Below are 17,581 nucleotides of genomic sequence, written 5' to 3'. Positions count from 1 at the left end.
GGAGCTCAAATCCACTCAAAAGTCACACTTGTACTTTCCCTGTCTTGTATATCTGCAGTGTGGACCTGTGATTGCAGCACTCAGACAATGACCATAAAGAAGTCAGACAGTCCCCCGACAGTCTGGCACTGGTATTACTACCACAGCACCTCAGAGGTGAAATCATCCCATTAGACAGAGAGCTGGATGAAACCAGATCAGTGACACACTGAACTCTGGTAGACCCTTTCCACAGTCACACCGTTCAAACTGTTTGTCATCCAGCATCTCATTGACCATGCTGTGAACACTTCATGCTGTTAAATACTGCATGTGCCCTTAAATTCACGCGTGTGCACTGTGTGCACGTGTGTCATACATATTAGGCTTGGTGTAAACACTAAGACTGCGGTATTATGTTGTAAATCTGCATGAGATGGCAGGTGAACCTTTAAGCCTTAATATGGTGATTACAATAATACTGTGCACAGTATCATTCCAGTTCGCTACCTTGAGGCAATAATGCTGAGTGGTGACTATGAAAGCTTCTAGACCCAGCGAAGTCTTCCTCAGTTCATCTCTAAGAGCTTTCAGCTGCCTCTCCTGCTGTTCGCAGCGTCCCTGCAGCCTCTGAACCTGAAAAGCGACACAGAATAATACCAGAATGAACAGAACGGAGCACGGCCCAAACGGTGCTGCAGAGTTTCTCAGTTACCCACCTCTTCTCTTTGCTTTTCTTTTTCTCTCTCCTCCGCTTGCCTCTGTTTCTCTTTCTGTTGAGCCTCCTCTTTCTCTCTCTGCAGGTTCTCCTGCTGTTCTTGCTGTAGCCTCAGGGGGGCCACATGGCGAGGGGAACCAGAGGGAGCTGAGCCCCGGACTGCTGCTGCACGTAACAAAGACAATCAAATAAGGTTAGAATGAGCGTGTGTGTGTGTGTGTGTGTGTGTGTGTGTGTGTGTGTGTGTGTGTGTGTGTGTGTGTGTGTTTTAAGGAAACTAACAAGACATTAGGGACTCACACATGTATCAACTGAACATCAGCCAATTAAACATATATACCGAAGTTTATCTGTTCTGTCACATCAGTTTTAGTGTTGAATGACAGTGACAAAAAGGAGAGACACTTTTAAAACAGTTCAGTAGTTTCCCAGCATAAAGAGGTAACAAACAGGAAGTAAATACATGAAACCAAAAAAATATCCGTAATGGAATCTGGCAATTTTAAACATCAAAATTCAACTGGTGAATCAGTGATCGCATTTTCAGGATAAATGGTAGTAATTTAATTAAATCTTTTTTTTAATACAGTCTTCAGGTAGTTTCTCATAATGAACCATTTAAACTCATGATAAATGTGTAAACTTCTCTCATATAACGATTTAACACCACGATTATGCTAACGTGGGTGTTTTATTTACAACATGCATATGTAAAGAAACATTTGGGCACATCAAAGTAACGGTGTCTGAAGGGGCACAATCATTAAATCATAGCTGACACACAAGCAAGGCGATTAACCCTTGTGCCACCTTGTTACAGTGCGAGTGTGTGTATACCATAAAATTTACTCTATATTAGCAACAGACTCACAAACCAGCCTGTAGGTGGAAATGTGCTTGCACACAAAATAAAATCACAGCAGAACACCAAATCACCTGCCTCAACCATATAATTCAGGCCTGCTGGAGCATGGGGAGTGGTCTCCATGGCAACACGAGGCTGGGCTTGGGGAGCAGGGTCCCAGGTAATGAGTGCAAAATTGTTTGGAGGGAGGTGGGGGTGCGGGGGGTAAAACGGATGGATAGAGTGGAATAGCTGCAGATGAACTGAATAACTGTCTTGGTGATTGATGTCTATAACCCGTTTAACCAAATATAACCAAAGGGCTTCGGGTAGAAATGTAACACATTAGTAGGAGTAGCTCTCTGAAAAAATGACAGAAGTAAAGACCAAAAGGTAAAAAACTGCAGAGATGTTTTGATGCCATCTGTTAAAAAAATGCAAGCGTCAGCAATTGTTCCAGAGCTCCATCTATCTCAATGTCCTTTCTTTGCCTTGAAGCCTTATTAGGAATCCCTTTCCTTTATTTTCAGTAAATGCTCTCTGCCTCTTTTTCAGGCACATGTGCACAAGCATGCATGTGCACACACACAGACATGTGCAGGTTCTACTTGAAAGGTTAGAGAGAGGATACTGAATACTAAATGAGCCTATATGGATGAGTGTGAAGGCAGCATGCAGATGAGAGCAGAGAGGTGGATGGATGAGAAATAACGATGCAAGAAACAATGAGAAAAGGTAATGGCAAATCTTGCGGAGAGCATAGATGGAAGTGTTTGTCTGTGTGTTTTTAGGGTGTTCTTAAAGATATCAAGGCCGAGATATTCACGAGGTGAATATCAGTTTCACTTTCTCTCGCTAGCATCTTGCTGGGATCGTCTCCAGAGCAACTTCAAGGTGGAACAACAGTCTGCAAATTTCAGTAAACAAGAGCAAAATCAATGATGCTGGGAATTTGAAAGAAGAAAAATGCTTTCATTTTGGGACCGTGTAGGAGTAGACGAGGTCCGAGAAAGTAGCAGTAAAGACAAAGGTGAACAGCAGCACTAAAGTGAGAAAATAAGTGGCCTGAGGAGATGTGTTTGACTCTGCTAGGAAACATCTGGATTCTCTCCGCAATCCCAAAAGAAAATTACTCTGCTTTTTCCAGACCACATGGATGAAAGCACAACATAGAAGAAATTGTTAAATATCACAAATCTCCACCTCAAACTGTTTAGAACCACATCTGGGTATTAGAAATATTTGGGGGGCGGGACACCCCAGAGCAGAGTGAGTTAGAGCTATACAATACGTGTTAAGTCTTACTGATCAGGGTGAATAGTGTACAATTAGTTAGCCACTGGGATTCTGGCACAGGCTTTTTTAATTGCATACAATTTGACTTGCCATCGTAGGACAAGCACAGGTGTCTATATTACCATCAATAGTTTTCTGCCCCTGTGTGCGAGTCAAACTGTTCGATTTCTAGCACCTCTGTTTTGTATTGTAGACAAAGAAAACCACCATTCCATATATCTACACTTTGCATAATAACAAAGATGAAAAACTCACCTGGAGACTGAGGTTTGGGAGGAACCACAGCCAGCCTTTTTGGAGAGGACGGGAGAGAACGTGTGACTTCTGAACTCCGCTGAAACTCCTTCCTGCTCACTGTCACAACACAAGGTGTTGATTAGGCTCCGAATATCACACAGTGACATTTGGCTAGTACAGCATGTCAGATATACACACATGAGTGTCAAATCAACTTTGCCTGCCTGCCTCAATCTTTTTTATTGTACTTTTTTCCATTTCTTGGCTGATTTTCCTCCTCTCCTAACTTTTTTCCAATCTTTCCAGTTACCCCTTCTGCTTTCATCTCCAGCTACATCCCCCCTGCTGTGTAGTATAACTATGTCCCACAATATTGCGGGTCAAAAAGAAGCTGAGCAGATGTGCTAAAAATCCTCCTTCGTCTATGTGACACTATTGCACTTTGTAGTCAAGACAGGCAACAATTAGGAACTCCCAATGATCTATTAATATTATCTCAACCCTCAAAAACATTCTCCTGCGTTTCACATTGAATCTTTTGCAGAACTAGTGAATGTAAGAACAAGTGGCTGGATTTGAAACAAGTACACGGGAGCTCAAAATGTAGAAAATTGGGGTGAAAAATTCTAAGGGGAGGAGAAGAAAGAGGTGACGCAAATAAAGAAGTAGGAAGGAAGAAAGTTTCAAGAGGTTAGCAGGGAGACTGGTGTGAAGCAGGCAGGAGAGTGGGAGCGAGACCTTGAAAAGAAACTAATTAGACCTGTTACGGGAAAGAAGCCTCTGATCCTGAACAAATCCCCATATAACCCTGGAGGTTTCTTTTGCTCTGCAGCAACACTGTGTGTGCGGTGTTCAGTGTGCATGTTTTGGTAAAATCATGCAAATGTGGCTCTCAGAGGGAATCTTTATTGCCACACACTGTCACATCACATCATCGTACTGACTCGAACACACAGTGAGGCTTTGTAGAATCTGAATTTAAATCTGGATGGGCTACTTGAAAATAAAAGGTCAGCAGATGCTTGTGATAAGAAGCTGTTTAGGATAGCACAGCTGCATTTCCCATTGCCTACATACTACACGTGCTCATGACATGTTACTTCAGTTTTTTTTGCTGCTAAAGGTGTTTCTACAAGTTACTTAATCATGGGGGTGTATTTAGTTTTTCCACATACAGTTTCTGCATTTCTGTCAGGGTCCTGGGTCTGAGCGACCCAGGATCCCTGGGCAGTCATGGACTTGTGATATTATATGTATTTTTGGTGTTGCTGCCCCTCTTCTCCATGTTTGTAGATATGAGTGTGTGTGTGGGTGTGTGTATGGGTGCAGGTGTGTCTGAACACTTGTTTACAGGCGCCTTCAGGCCTGGTGGGTGTGGCCCTGCTAGGGGACTGGCCACACCCGAAGCCACACACCTGCTGCTGATCAGGGCTCGTCGGGGGAGCTACTTAGGAGAGTCTTGGAGCTCCTACCGACGTGGGATCATTGAGTTAGACTCCCAAGTCAGTGTTAGTCCAGGAAGTACTGATCATGTTTGCCCGCAGGGGTCAGTGTCTAACGGCTGCTTCCATTGTTTTCCCTGCAGGAGGAGCGTGGAGAGGAAGGACAGCACGCACAGGGTGTGCACAGTCACGACAGCGGGGCGCACGAACACGGACGCCACTGGAAGACACACACGGGAGTCTTGGGGAGCACGGGGATTAATTGTGCATCAGTATTTACCACACTGTAAATAAACGCACTGTCTACACACAGAGCTCCGCGCTTGGATCCTCATTCCCTACATCCCCACGGTCTGCCAGCCAGACCGTGACAATTTCGGCTTGATTTTTGGTAAATAAATAATAAATAATGACACACTGCATGTGTTGGTGCTCATCTGAGGTTCTATTTACCTCATTGTGGTGATGCATAAAACTTTAGAATTCAAAGATGGTGTACCTTCTGTTTTATTGCCATGACTGTACATATGAGTATGTACAACCCTATAGAGAGCCAAAAAAAAGCCTTAATGCAACGCGAATATAAAAAAAGGGTATGAGTCAGGTTGCCAGGAACTTTCTACATCAATAATTCATAACACACTCTGTATCAGCTCAGGGCACACAGGGTGAAGGATATTTTCTCATCCCCTCAACACCGTCTGCATCCCTGATAAGAACCTGTTGGCAACAATAGCGATGTCTGCATTGTTTTGTCTCAAATGTATTTCGCTTATGTCACAGAAGAGAACATGTAGCCCTGTGTCATCTATTCAAGCAGAAACAGGACATTTTTATAACATCATATAAATGTGGCAGAGTGAAGTGCGATACTATGGAGCGCCTGGTGTTAATTCCATGTATGATAATACAAATGCATTTGAAAAAGAACATTGCTGCTGTCAATTCCATCCTCTTATTCCTGGTGGCACTCAATTGGATATGCTGCATAGTGTGCCTCCTCTAATGTGGATTTCTCATGATATTTTAAATTATTTTAACATATGTGCACAATACGTGCCTGTAAACCACATATGTGACGACAGCATGAGACAATAGGACGCAATCTGTTACTGGAAACATGCATCTCTCTCTTTTGCACACATTCATGGAGAACAAATGTGCATGTAAAATATATATTTCCTGCATTTACTACACAGAGTTTATGGGTTTAGACTGATGTGTGGTAGTGCAGAAATGTTAGCTGTGCCAAATCACAGAAAAAACAAAAAAATGTTTTCAGTTTTATCAAACCAAGACTCTGTGCGCCATTCCAGGAAAACTACTGACCTCCAGGGGAGCTTCTTGACTGGGGTGGCAGGTAGCGTCGGGGCAGTGCCGGAGTGGAGGGGGGCTGGAGGCTGTTGCTGCGACATTGAGCCCCTCTCTGGTGATCTGTTGACGCAGTGCCAGTTGTCACTCTATGAAGAGGAGGCTCCTCACTCACACTCAGACCTAGAATACAAAAAACCCCCAACTCATTACCTTCAGAGTTTTCTGCCCTATTTTCTTTATTTCACATCTCTTGCGATCACATATTATTCCTATAACTGGACAGGGCTATATTCTGACTGAATTTAGGGTCACTGGACCGGGAAATGGTTTCTAACCTCAGGGTCTCACTGCTGCTGCCCCCAATTTCTTGTCCGTTAACCCGGGACATACACTTGTCTTTCATATACCCACACAATCTCAAACACACACACATACAGGGATTTGTTTACACAGGGACACATCGACAAGCATACAATACTTGGAACATGTATACTCGCAGTGATTACGGCTCTTCCTGACTCTTAATGGAGCTCTAATCTATTGAAAAACTGGCAGATAGTTTACACACTCTCTCTCGCACGGCATAAATCCTGCTCATCTCCCCGTTCCTGATCAATAGTGACACAAGAGATTACCGGCATTTCTCAAGCTTCAACATTTTTCCATCAAACAGGGATTAAGAATTGGTTTTAAAGCTGATTGAAAGAAGCTATGAAATTAGCATTAAGCCATTTAGAACAACTTGTACCTCACTGTAACGCAAGTTGGTTGCTTAACAACACAGGAAAAAAATCCTGTTTGAATGTATCTATCAATACTTTCCTTTGATCAGCCGCAAGCCCATAGTGACTGCAAACTTACTTTGCTCTTTTATGCATGAATATTGTGCAAATATAAAAACAGCAATATTATATGTAATATTCCAGAAGCAGGAAACAACCTGGACAGGTCACCAGTCCATCACTGCAAACTCTCACATCCACCTCTACAGCCAATTTAGAGTCACCAGTTAACCTAACTAGCATGTCTTATTGTTCACTGATTTGTCAGCACACAGTTGACATATGTTGCATTCCCCAAGCTTCCATATTATCCCAGAGCTCCTCTGGGAGTTCATTACTAAGGCTGCTGACAGTCTGACAGCAATTTTTTCTCATTAACCAGCTGAAGATATGGTCAGTTTATCTCATTCAAATCTAATCTTGGAGAGAGGAGTGGACTACGTTCACAGAGCTCTGTGGCTCAACCTGTCAGCATCCTTTATATTAGAGGTTTAAAAGATGAAAACCTAGCGTAGAACATTTAAACTGAGTTGACATAGATCAGTTGGCTGGCCGATATAAACAGAGATGAGCTCATTCGTCAGAGGTCAAATATGGACAAATGAACTCCCGGAGCACAGAGAGGAAGAGAAAACGATGATGTGGGGAATACAAAACTGGGGAATGCTGTGAAAGAGAAGATGGCGACTATTTTGAGGGCTTAGAGAAGGAGAAAAGGGGGGATGCATTTCATTATCAAGCTGATATGCATCACTTATTGGCTAATTGCCAGCTGATGATGGATAACAGAGAAAGAAAGAGGGAAAAGGCTGGATGCATGGAATTAGGAGGAAGGCAACAAAAGGATATAAAAAGACCTACAAGGAGCAATAATTGGTGCTGCAATGGAGCCGGCAGCAAGCTTAGTATTTTATAGAGGCGGATGAAAAATAGCAAAGAAATGAAAAAGGGACCATGAATAAGAGGAAACAGCTGGGAACAAAAGACAGCAGGCTTTTGTTCTCAGCGGGAGACCATTTTATTGGATGGGTTTATTCCTCATAGCTAAACCAAGACCAGCAGAACTGACCTGGCTTTTTGGTTTTCAGTGGTATTCACTGGAAAAAAAAACGACATTTTAATTTGAAAGTAAAATAGTCAAATGCTTCGTTCTCACGGCGACATGAACTCTTTGGTGTTTTTCACATTCACGTTTATAGCAAGGAACTGATCAAGCCCATTCACGTTGAAAGTAACCCAGGGGGAATGCATCCAGGTGCAAACATGCATACGCTGGCGCTGATGTAGGAGCTTGCAGTGCAGCTTGCAGTGCTGACATGGCAAATCAATAGCCCCCCTTTTTTTCCCTGAAAAACACCTACCACCCAACAAAAAGACAAATGATGTATTATGTATTATATGAAAAGAAGAACCATGCGGTAACAGATTCTTTGAGATATTTGTAAGATAACTAATGAAGCAGGTAAAGGGGTTACATTGGTCCTGTTTTAAGTCAGGGCAGCACGGTGGTGGTTAGCACTGTTGCCTCACACCAAGAAGATCGTGACTTTGATTTCACCATATTTCCTTCACGTCCTTTCCTTTCCTTTACCAGCTCTCTCCCAAAGACAAATAACCTAGTTGGGTTAGGTTAACTGCTGATTCTAAATTGTCATAGGTGTGAATGTGAGAGCATATTGTTGTCTGTCTCTCTGCGTTAGCCCTGCAACAGACTGGCGACCTGTCCAGGGTGTACTGTGCCGTTCATCACATGTTAACTGTGATAGGCTCCTGCGACCCTGATAAGAACAAGTGGAAGAGTATAGATGTTTTAAGTTGTGGTTTGTGAGCATTTCTCGTTAATACCTACTGAACTGGAGGTACTCGCGTCCTGTATATAAATAGATGAAGCAGCCTCACAGTGCGCAAATATTTAATTTAAAATCACTACACTCAAACTTGTACTTGAAGAACAAAAGTACAAAAAGTATTCGTGATGACACAATGAACAGATATTATCATTTCCCTGTTAATATTATTATGTTTAACTCATGATTAAGCTAATGTTAATTAATGCGGTTTCTTTGCGTTTTAATCAATAAATCCATTTCTTTATTTTCTCTCACTTATTTTTGTTTAACAACAAAAGTACAAATACCTTAAGACAGAGATTACACCGTGTGCCTTAAATGACCGAGTTGTGCACTTTTTCATCATACATGCTATAGTGCAGAAGAAATAATCAGAAAAACAAACAGCTATAAATTAATTCACAAAGTTAAAAGTAACAGATCCAGGTTTGCTCGCACGCTGCTTTTGTACTGTGATTTAAGACAAACTTATCGTATAAGTGATGAGTAATGTTTCCCTGTTAAATAAACATTTAGACAACACGTGTATAGATATAACTGGAATTTGAAGTCAGTGTGTAAACCTACTGAAAATTTCTTCCATTTATACACCGACTTTTAAGCCTAACCCTAATTTTAACTTTTTTTAATTAGACCACATGTTCTCACAGACAGATGTCAGTTTCCTTTAACACTGTTCAGTGCGAAAGACAGCGTGTGTAATGAAGCTTGAAACTCATATTCATCAGAGGCCATAATTTGTTCTGCTTATCAATGGCTTCCTGCTGATTCCTTCCTTCAGCTGTTTTTAAAGGTGGAATAAATGAAATTCAGAACAACTGTCAAAAGAAAAAAAAATCTAGCCACATAAGGAAGGGAATTTGACTCCATCGACTCTATCCAGTATTTGTAGATGAACCAGTAAAAGAATATTTGGAAGAAAAGCTATCTAGATAAAATCACATTAACAATATTAAATATTAGAAACTGGTCAACAAGCAGATTAACTCGAATACTGGGTTTCCAAAGCATGCTAACAGAGTAAGATGAATAAAACATAGAATAAGATACAGATTTGATATTCAATATTCAGGTTACATTAATCCTTTTAATTGAAAGTGCAACCTGGAATTGAAAAAGGAGGTTGATTGGTTCAAAATTAGAAAGTGTGGCTTTAAATATGCTCCAAACTGAAATTTATCTCAAGCTACCTTAACTTAAAACTTTAAGTTAAGATTGTCACCAAATGTCTTCTCATGGTAACTAAAAAACAGTTTGCAAATGCACGGAGTTGTACATCCCACAATTCTCAGTTTTATATCAGGGAATAAAACGCTACAATGATGTGTGATGTTCTTGAAAGTCATGGTAAGGTTATATCTGAATATATAAATATCAAATTAATAACCCCACAGAGCAAAGGCATGGGTTGTAGACAGTCGAATTAAATGATAACACAGGAGCTGACGGCAGCAGCCTCGGGCCTCCTTTCCTCTCTTAGGACACAGATGCCAAGAGATTAAAAGTTCATTCCAGCTAAAAGGACAGCGTTTCTCCTCTCATGGTCAACAAGAGAGAGATGCTCCTCTATGATAAGGAGCACTGACTGAAAGCAGTCAAATGGCAATTTAAAGTTCAGTCTTAAGAAATGACCTCAGAGTTAGGCTGGAGGAAAAGCATTTTCTCTTGATTAACCTCCTAAGACCCGAACTCTTCCAGAGCATGCATTTTTAATTTCTCTTTGATATTGGGGCATATTGGGGCCCGATGAATGTAAAAACAAAGAATTATCAAATGTTTTGTTTTTTTTACCTGATTTTTGTTTCTAAGAAAAATGAGAGCCACAAATGAAGATATTTGTTAGAATTTTGATAGAACAGTGGCAGTATAATGTCCTCGTAAGTGGATATCAGGCCCTTGTAGAGCAAAAGTGAGTATTTTGGTCTAAATAAAATGTGATGTCCACATATGTGGACGCAGGGTCCTAGGAGGTTAAATATAACACTGCTGTTAGGCTCTTGATCAGTCTTGAAGAAAGAAGATTTATGAAAATTCAAAGCAGGAGAGAATAAGCGAAAGATTTAGGATGGAGAGAGGAGGCAGTAGAAGGAGACCATCTGTTAACCACAGTCTGGGTTCAAAGTGACAGCCAGAATCATCCCTGCTGAAGTGTTCTTAAGCCGAGCCATTAGCTCTGCATTTCTTTCAGCTTCTGGTCACAAGCTTGGACAAAAACGGTCATTTCACTCACTGAGGCAACATCACGAGAAGTGAGCACAGGCAGTCAGCACTATTTTAGCAGTACTCAGTCTCCAGGCGCTAAGCCTTTTACAGAATAAGTTAATGAAAATGCATTTACCACCATGGTGCTGCTACACCCGCCTGTTAGTTATTGACACTTTTTGGGATAATATCAAGCTCCCTGTTTAGGTTTCTGAAAGAACAAAGCAAAAAAATAAATATTCATTTATTAATTTTACAAGCTTACATTTTTCAGCCACGAAATTACATATAACAAGTGTGACGACATTATTTATGTGTCTATAAAAGAGTTTGCCTTTGAGGCTGTAAAATAAAAAATATAATAAAAAGGCAAAAACTAGTAAATAAAAAACAGGAAAAGAAACGATACTGGCTGACAACATGAAACTTTCTAATAAAACTCAAACAAAACTTAGCTTGTGTTAGCAGCTATTTTATTATTCCAAAATCTTTTCAAAAATGTTTGACGTCCTGCAATTATCTCATTAAAAATATATTTCCTGGAGTTATTTGCTTCTTCTAAGAGATGCATCAGTGAAAAACTAAAATAGCAATAAGAGCTCCTCAGCGGGGAGAGAACGAAGGACAGGGGTGCTGCCTCTTGACTAATATGCATGCATCTTTGTCAGTCTAAAGCATCTTTTAAGCTCGTAAAGCTCGATTAACACAGAGCTGGATGAAATAGAGTGGGAGTTTAGCAGTTAATAAACAGCCCCATCGAGCCCATCCTCACCGCTAGAGCACTGCCGCTTCAATAAGCCTCTTCCATGTTAGTTTTTTCTCTCCTCTACCACAGAATGCCAGCCATATCTAATTGGCCCATCTAATGTTCTCCTCCACCAGCGTGTGTGTGTGCGATTGCTTATAAGTGTGTGCGCACATGCACCACAGAAACCATCTGTTCACAGTGAGCGAGCATGAGTCAGAGACTAGATCTGAGCCATGGCATCTGGGGTACGGCATTCACTCTCCTCTCTATGCAGATCTCCGCATGCCTCGCTTTCCGCTCCTTTTTCCCCTGTCTTCCTTCCTCTCTCCCCTTAGCTCATTTTGACTCATTGAATTTGCTTTCACCGCTGCATCTCCCTTCAGCTCTTCTTCTCCCCTCAGCTCCCTGCTCGCTCCAGCCCGCCCTTCGTTTGATTTCTTACAATATTTTATTATCGCAAGACAAGACAAATAGAGCTGATAATACACAGTTTGTTTTGGCGATTGAGTTTCTGTCATGGAGTCGGTGTTGCTCAAAGGCACAGGCTTAATCAACTGTCTTCTGCTGGAATCTTCTCTCAGCTATGAAACAGAGTCTGTCAATCACAGAGGAATTAACAGCACACACCCCTCTTTCATGTGCGGATGCAAGAGGGGTGTGTTCAGTGCAAAAGCACGCAGACACACACACACACACACACACATGAAACATCTTGGGAGATGTCAGCCACTGGGCTAAAGCATGGATTGAATTAATAGCTAATCAATGCCATGTAGAATAACCTACGGGCCTCTAGATACTCTACTCTAGCCTCTAGACTAACTCATACATATTTCCATGTGTACTTATATACAAACCGCTGATAAGAATCAATTATGGTCAAAGCAGTTTAGCCTAGTATTAGCTTAGTGTGTGGATGTTATGTGTTCCTATGCAGAAAAATGCCCTAATTCCATCCATCCATCCATCCATTCGCTTCCGCTCATCCTTTTCAGGGTCGCGGGGGGCGCTGGAGCCTATCCCAGCTGTCATAGGGCGAGAGGCGGGGTACACCCTGTACAGGTCGCCAGTCTGTCACAGGGCCGCCCTAATTCCAATTAGCTCTAATAGTATCTAGCCATGCAAATACTTTTCATTAATTTCCCCAGTTTCCTGATGCTGTATGACTCTTTTTTCATCCCACTGTAATAATAAAGTTGAATGGCTTATAGTTGAACAAGCCATCAGCTATTTTTACTGAAGCTACTATCTACACTACTCCTGCACCGTACACACACACACACAACCCACTGAGCTGGAGGATGAACTACAACAGTGGGAAGTATAAACTCCAGGGACATTCCTCTAACCCACTTTACTAGTGCCCTGCAATCATTTCCCAAACGCGTTACTCCTTAATGATTTCTTCTATCAGTACCATCCAGAGCACTAACAGAGTCCGTTTTGCTTGTTGATCAATGGGGAATGCTTCTCTCTGCACAAGTAGGTACTAGGTTGCTGGAGCTCCCCTGACATCCTTGACAGAAGGATGTGAGAATGCATCTGTCAGTCTTTCTGTTCTTTGATCGAAGCTGGAGCGTGGTGAGATGGGGCAAAGATCCCAGAGCAGAAGAGGAAAATCAGGTATTGCAAACCTCTCTCTACAAATGAGTTTGTGCAGAAACACGGACCAGTCTCTCAGAAAGTGCCGTGAGCTATATAAAGATTTCTAAAGGCGTTTTTTGGGGGGTAAAACTGACAATATTTAAAATTCAAATTGAGGAAAGGCTTCGGTTTAAATGAAACGTCAGTCTTCCTGTATTTTGACAGCTTTAATATATTATTGAAAAAACCCATATTAGCTAAATCTCTGACTAAAGTTTGATACAGTTGTGGTCAGATGTTTATATACACTCATCATGTGCATAAATGTCACGGTAATTACACAAGTTTGAATTTATTATGGATTTTCTCTAAACTACACAGGGTCAAAAGTATACATACACTCACTTAAACCTTTTAATAAGCATGCCTACTAATGTCTCATTAGTGATCATGACTGACTGCATGGCTGACTTTGGCAGGACTTGTTGGATTGACCAGAGCACACAGAGTAATAGGAAGATCTAATATTGAGAACTGTAGATTTACACAAGTTGGGAAGGTCTCTTGGAGCCATTTCTACGCTAATGCAGCTTCCAGCATCATCAGTTCAAACAACTGTGTTTAAGTACAAGTTATTTGCATGTATCACAACTTCGTCAAGGTGTGGAACAAGACACAAATTGTCACCCTGCGGTGAGAAGAATTGCTTAGGATGTTTGGGAACAACCCAGAAACTGACAAGGCTGAAGTCTGCAATGAACTGGGAAATGCTGCAACACCTACATTCCTTTACACAGTAAAGCAAGTTTTACATTGCCATGGACAATTGAACCCGACTGAAGTTTGTAGCTGCCCACATAAACAAACCAAATGTCGGAGAAAGGTTTTATGGCCAGAGGAGACAAAGATTAAGCTATTTATTTACAAGAACTAGAAGGTATGTTTGAAGGACAAAAGTGGACAAAAGTGAGGCATTCAAATCTAAGAACACTGCAGAAACTGTCAAGCACGGTGGTAGTAGCATTCTGCTCTGGGCTGTTTTGCTGCCAGTGGTATTGGTTTATTAAACAAAGATGATAGAATAATGAGAAAGGAGGACTACCCTCAGATTCTTCAGCTTCACCTCAAATCAGCAGCTAGATGTTTGGAACATGGACACAATTGGATATTTCAACAGGACAATGATCTCACACACACATCAAACTGGTTTCAAATCGATAAATCAGGTTAACATTAAGCTTCTGAAATAGCCTTCCCAAACACCTGACCTCAACCCTTTCGAAAATATACTACAAGCTTTTTGATGACTACCAAAAGTGTCTGATCAAGGTGCAACTTGCTAAGGACTAATTAACCAAATATTAATGAGGGTGTATGTATTTTTTTATTTATATATGTATATTTATAATTTTGATCATGTGGATTAGAGAAACTCCTAAATACATTTATTGTTGTGGTTTTAAACTCATTATACATATAAATGTATGGCAACTCACCCTAATCTCGCAAAGAGAAGAGCTAGTATGACTGTGAAAGTTATCCCCCCAAGAAAGTAAAGTAAAGTAAGACAAAAAGACATCAGACAACCTTGTGTTTAAAGCTCATCAAGTACTCACACAGCAGGAAAGAAAAAGGAGGATCTGCAGTGAAGCCCGGTTTAGTCTGGGGGGTTCAAAAAGGGCCAAGAGTTCAAATACTTCACTGATAAAGGCCACAAGCACCACGCAGAGTCAAAAGTGGAAATAAATGTTTCTGCTCTCCCCTTCTGTCTCCCGCACTGCATGCCACGTACAAACACACCAACAGACACACACATAAAACTTAACATCAAAGGACCTTAATCTTCCTCCTCTCACGTCTATCATCCTCTATTCCATTTTAGCTTCACCTCACGCTGCAGCCGTTCAACAGCAGGAAGAGGAATATTCTGCTGCAGGCACTACTTTTAAAAATTTCTAGTCTTCTCTGTTGTCCTGGCAGGTGCTGCTACACTTTCTGAGTATATTTGATGTATAAAGGTTTAACTGCCTAAGGAGTTTTGACCGACAGGTGATTGGCTACTGCACATTAATACTGAGAGCTTTTTAAATAGACAATGTGCCAGCAAGAAAGATCATGTCACATTGTGTTTGTTCTTCTCTGATTTAGTAGTACAAGTGTATCATTACAGTATGTGAAGAGCTGCAGTGTGTCCTGATGTAATGAATGTTTGCTCAGCAGAAATATCTTAAATCAAATTTCACTTATGTGTGACATTATTTGAAATATTTTATTTTAAGAAAAAAACTGTAGAAATGAAGGTTTTATATAAAATGAAGAACGTAAATTGATTACTTTTGATCATTATCCTATTAGAGCACTTAATTATGAACAAATTTTACCGTCTAGGTGTTGATTTGAGGTGAAGGATTTGGAGGTAGTCCTAATGTTCCATCCACTTTGTGCAATGCACCAGTGCCACGGCGAGAAAACAACCCATTGTTTGTTCACTGTGGAAAGTGATGCTGATGAATCAGCAGTTTCCAGTTCATAATAGGCTTGAGTTTTGATGGTTGTTACTGAACATCCTAACCAGTTTTCTCCCATCTACGGGTGACAGTTTGGGTCTTCTCCCAGACCTTTGCCAAGTGGTGACATATCCACATAAGTTGTACTTGCAGTTGTTTAAATTGAGGATGCTGAGATGTATAGTTGCTTAGAAATAGCTCCAAAAGACAATAAATATTCATGAATAAAGGATTCTTAAAATCACTGATTTCAGCTTGACACACATACACGTGCCCCCACACTTAGTCAGTAATGGTGCTATTTCCTTCATCAATACGTACAAAGTTTAAAACAATAAAAAACGTTTTTTTCTCCTGAAGCACATAGGCTTTTCAAAAATAAAACCTCCCTATTTATGCAGCTTTGTTTAAAAAAAAAAAAAAAAAAGATAAACACATTCTGCTTTGGAAACCCAGAGGGATTCCTCTTTTCCCTGTTGCACTGCAGAGAGCCGTTCCCTCAGTACTGCACAGTTTGTGTTCACTTTTTAACCAATGGCAAAGAAAAGACAAGGATAAAAAAAAGTATGAGCACAAGGGGGGAAATGAGGGAAAGGAGCGATGACATAACAGGGGGCCTGATGTGCGTGAGAGCGAGGCGCTTACGTCAACTGTAACTGGGAGAGGAAGAGCAAGCATTTCCTATGTAGGTCACATTAAATACACATGCAGCCATCACAAAATTCAGCCAACTATCTAACCAGTCTGCCAAGCAGCACTGGGATCACAACTGTAAATTCTTCCAAGCCCCTGCTACTGTGAAAATGAAAGCTATTCACATAAGCATTGCTGTTATCTCTGCTAATGCTTACAGAATCTGCAGCACAGACCCAGTTACAGTAAGAGCCTGTAAAATTACTGGTAAGTCTGGGTAATGATGATGTGTGCTGTGTCGTTTTGACAAACACTAAGCGTAAGAATGGAAAGACCAACGTGGCCTGTGCACAAACCTATTGATGATAAAACACTAATGCGAATTGACAGCAACACACTGCACTGCTAGTGACTATAATCTGATTTTTCTTTGGTGTCCTCGTGTGTTATGGAAGATGTGCTCTTTGAATCTGTGTCTCTGCAGACGATAATTACATTGATATTGTGTGTGAAAATTCAGAGTGAAGGATAAATTGCAGGAGGGGTGGAACTCAAAGAGAAAGCAAACCCTAACATAATGCATGTGGGTGGGGGCTGTTTATGCAAACTATATTCATGAGGCAAAACACAGTGGAAGGCAACAAAAGCGCTTAAGTGCTTATCACTCTTAATGTATCATAATGTGGTGATAAAGTCGGCATTAAAGTTAACAGGCAGGCATTCGCGTGACGTGAACGTGGCATCATAGAAAAGCAGAAGCGTGCATGGAAGGGCCTCTATCTCACGCGTGGTAATGGTGGTGTCAACAGATTTGAGCTGACTCACGGTGAGCTGTTCTGCAGGGGTCACTCTGTGTGCTGTCAGCAGAATGGGCCGAGGAGACAGAGGACACGCTGGAGCTCCGGACGAAGCCAAATGCCGCCAGGCGGCCCGCGGGCAGGCGGCTGGAGCTGAAACCTGGGGGGCGAAGACCCGACTGACTTGCTTTGGGAAGCAGAGACCTGGAGGCCGCTGCAGCCTGGGGCTGGGCTGCTGCTGTCGTAGTAGCAGGTGGGGTGGCAGCCTGGTCATCTGAGAATCAAGCATAAATCATGTTATCTCATGTGTATTACTGAGAATTCTAAAAAACTAATCAAGACATATGCAATGAACTGAGAAAAAAAGAACTACTTCACTGCATTTCATCATATCTGGCTCTACTGCATTTATGCTCCTTTTGTCTAAGTTGCAACAAATGAATCCTGATATACAGGAAAGTAATTTTGTGTACAGATGTCTGTGTGTGTGCATGTATGTGTGTGTGTTAGTACTTATTGACTAAACTCATTAGGCAAAATATATACAAGAAGCTCAACAGTTGTGATGTTTATCCCCCTGTGAACCATTCATTATCCTGTGTTGACTAAGCTCTCAGTGGGCACCAGGAAGTTCATCATTCTATGACT

The 17,581-nt window shown here is 41.3% G+C and overlaps 1 protein-coding gene across 3 annotated transcripts in view; it reads right to left on the bottom strand.

Moving 5' to 3' along the window:
* Nucleotides 1-17,581, bottom strand: part of mtus2a (microtubule associated tumor suppressor candidate 2a) — a 44,533-nt gene that overhangs the window by 7,350 nt on the left and 19,602 nt on the right. For 2 of the 3 annotated variants that reach the window (XM_084942428.1, XM_084942429.1), the window contains exons 4-8: nucleotides 16,962-17,207; nucleotides 5,846-6,010; nucleotides 3,093-3,191; nucleotides 699-862; nucleotides 490-615 (exon numbers count right to left, since the gene is read on the bottom strand). In XM_084942428.1, the coding sequence (XP_084798554.1) occupies nucleotides 490-615; nucleotides 699-862; nucleotides 3,093-3,191; nucleotides 5,846-6,010; nucleotides 16,962-17,207 (800 nt within the window). The remainder of the gene's footprint in view (nucleotides 1-489; nucleotides 616-698; nucleotides 863-3,092; nucleotides 3,192-5,845; nucleotides 6,011-16,961; nucleotides 17,208-17,581) is intronic. The other variant, XM_084942430.1, reaches the window with a different exon arrangement.

This window comes from Perissodus microlepis, chromosome 10 (genome assembly GCF_051167445.1).
Source record: "Perissodus microlepis isolate ML-2025 ecotype Zambia chromosome 10, ASM5116744v1, whole genome shotgun sequence".
Classification (NCBI taxonomy): Eukaryota; Metazoa; Chordata; class Actinopteri; order Cichliformes; family Cichlidae; genus Perissodus; species Perissodus microlepis.
Note: the sequence above shows the minus strand (reverse complement) of the source record. Positions and strands in the feature narration are given on the sequence as shown.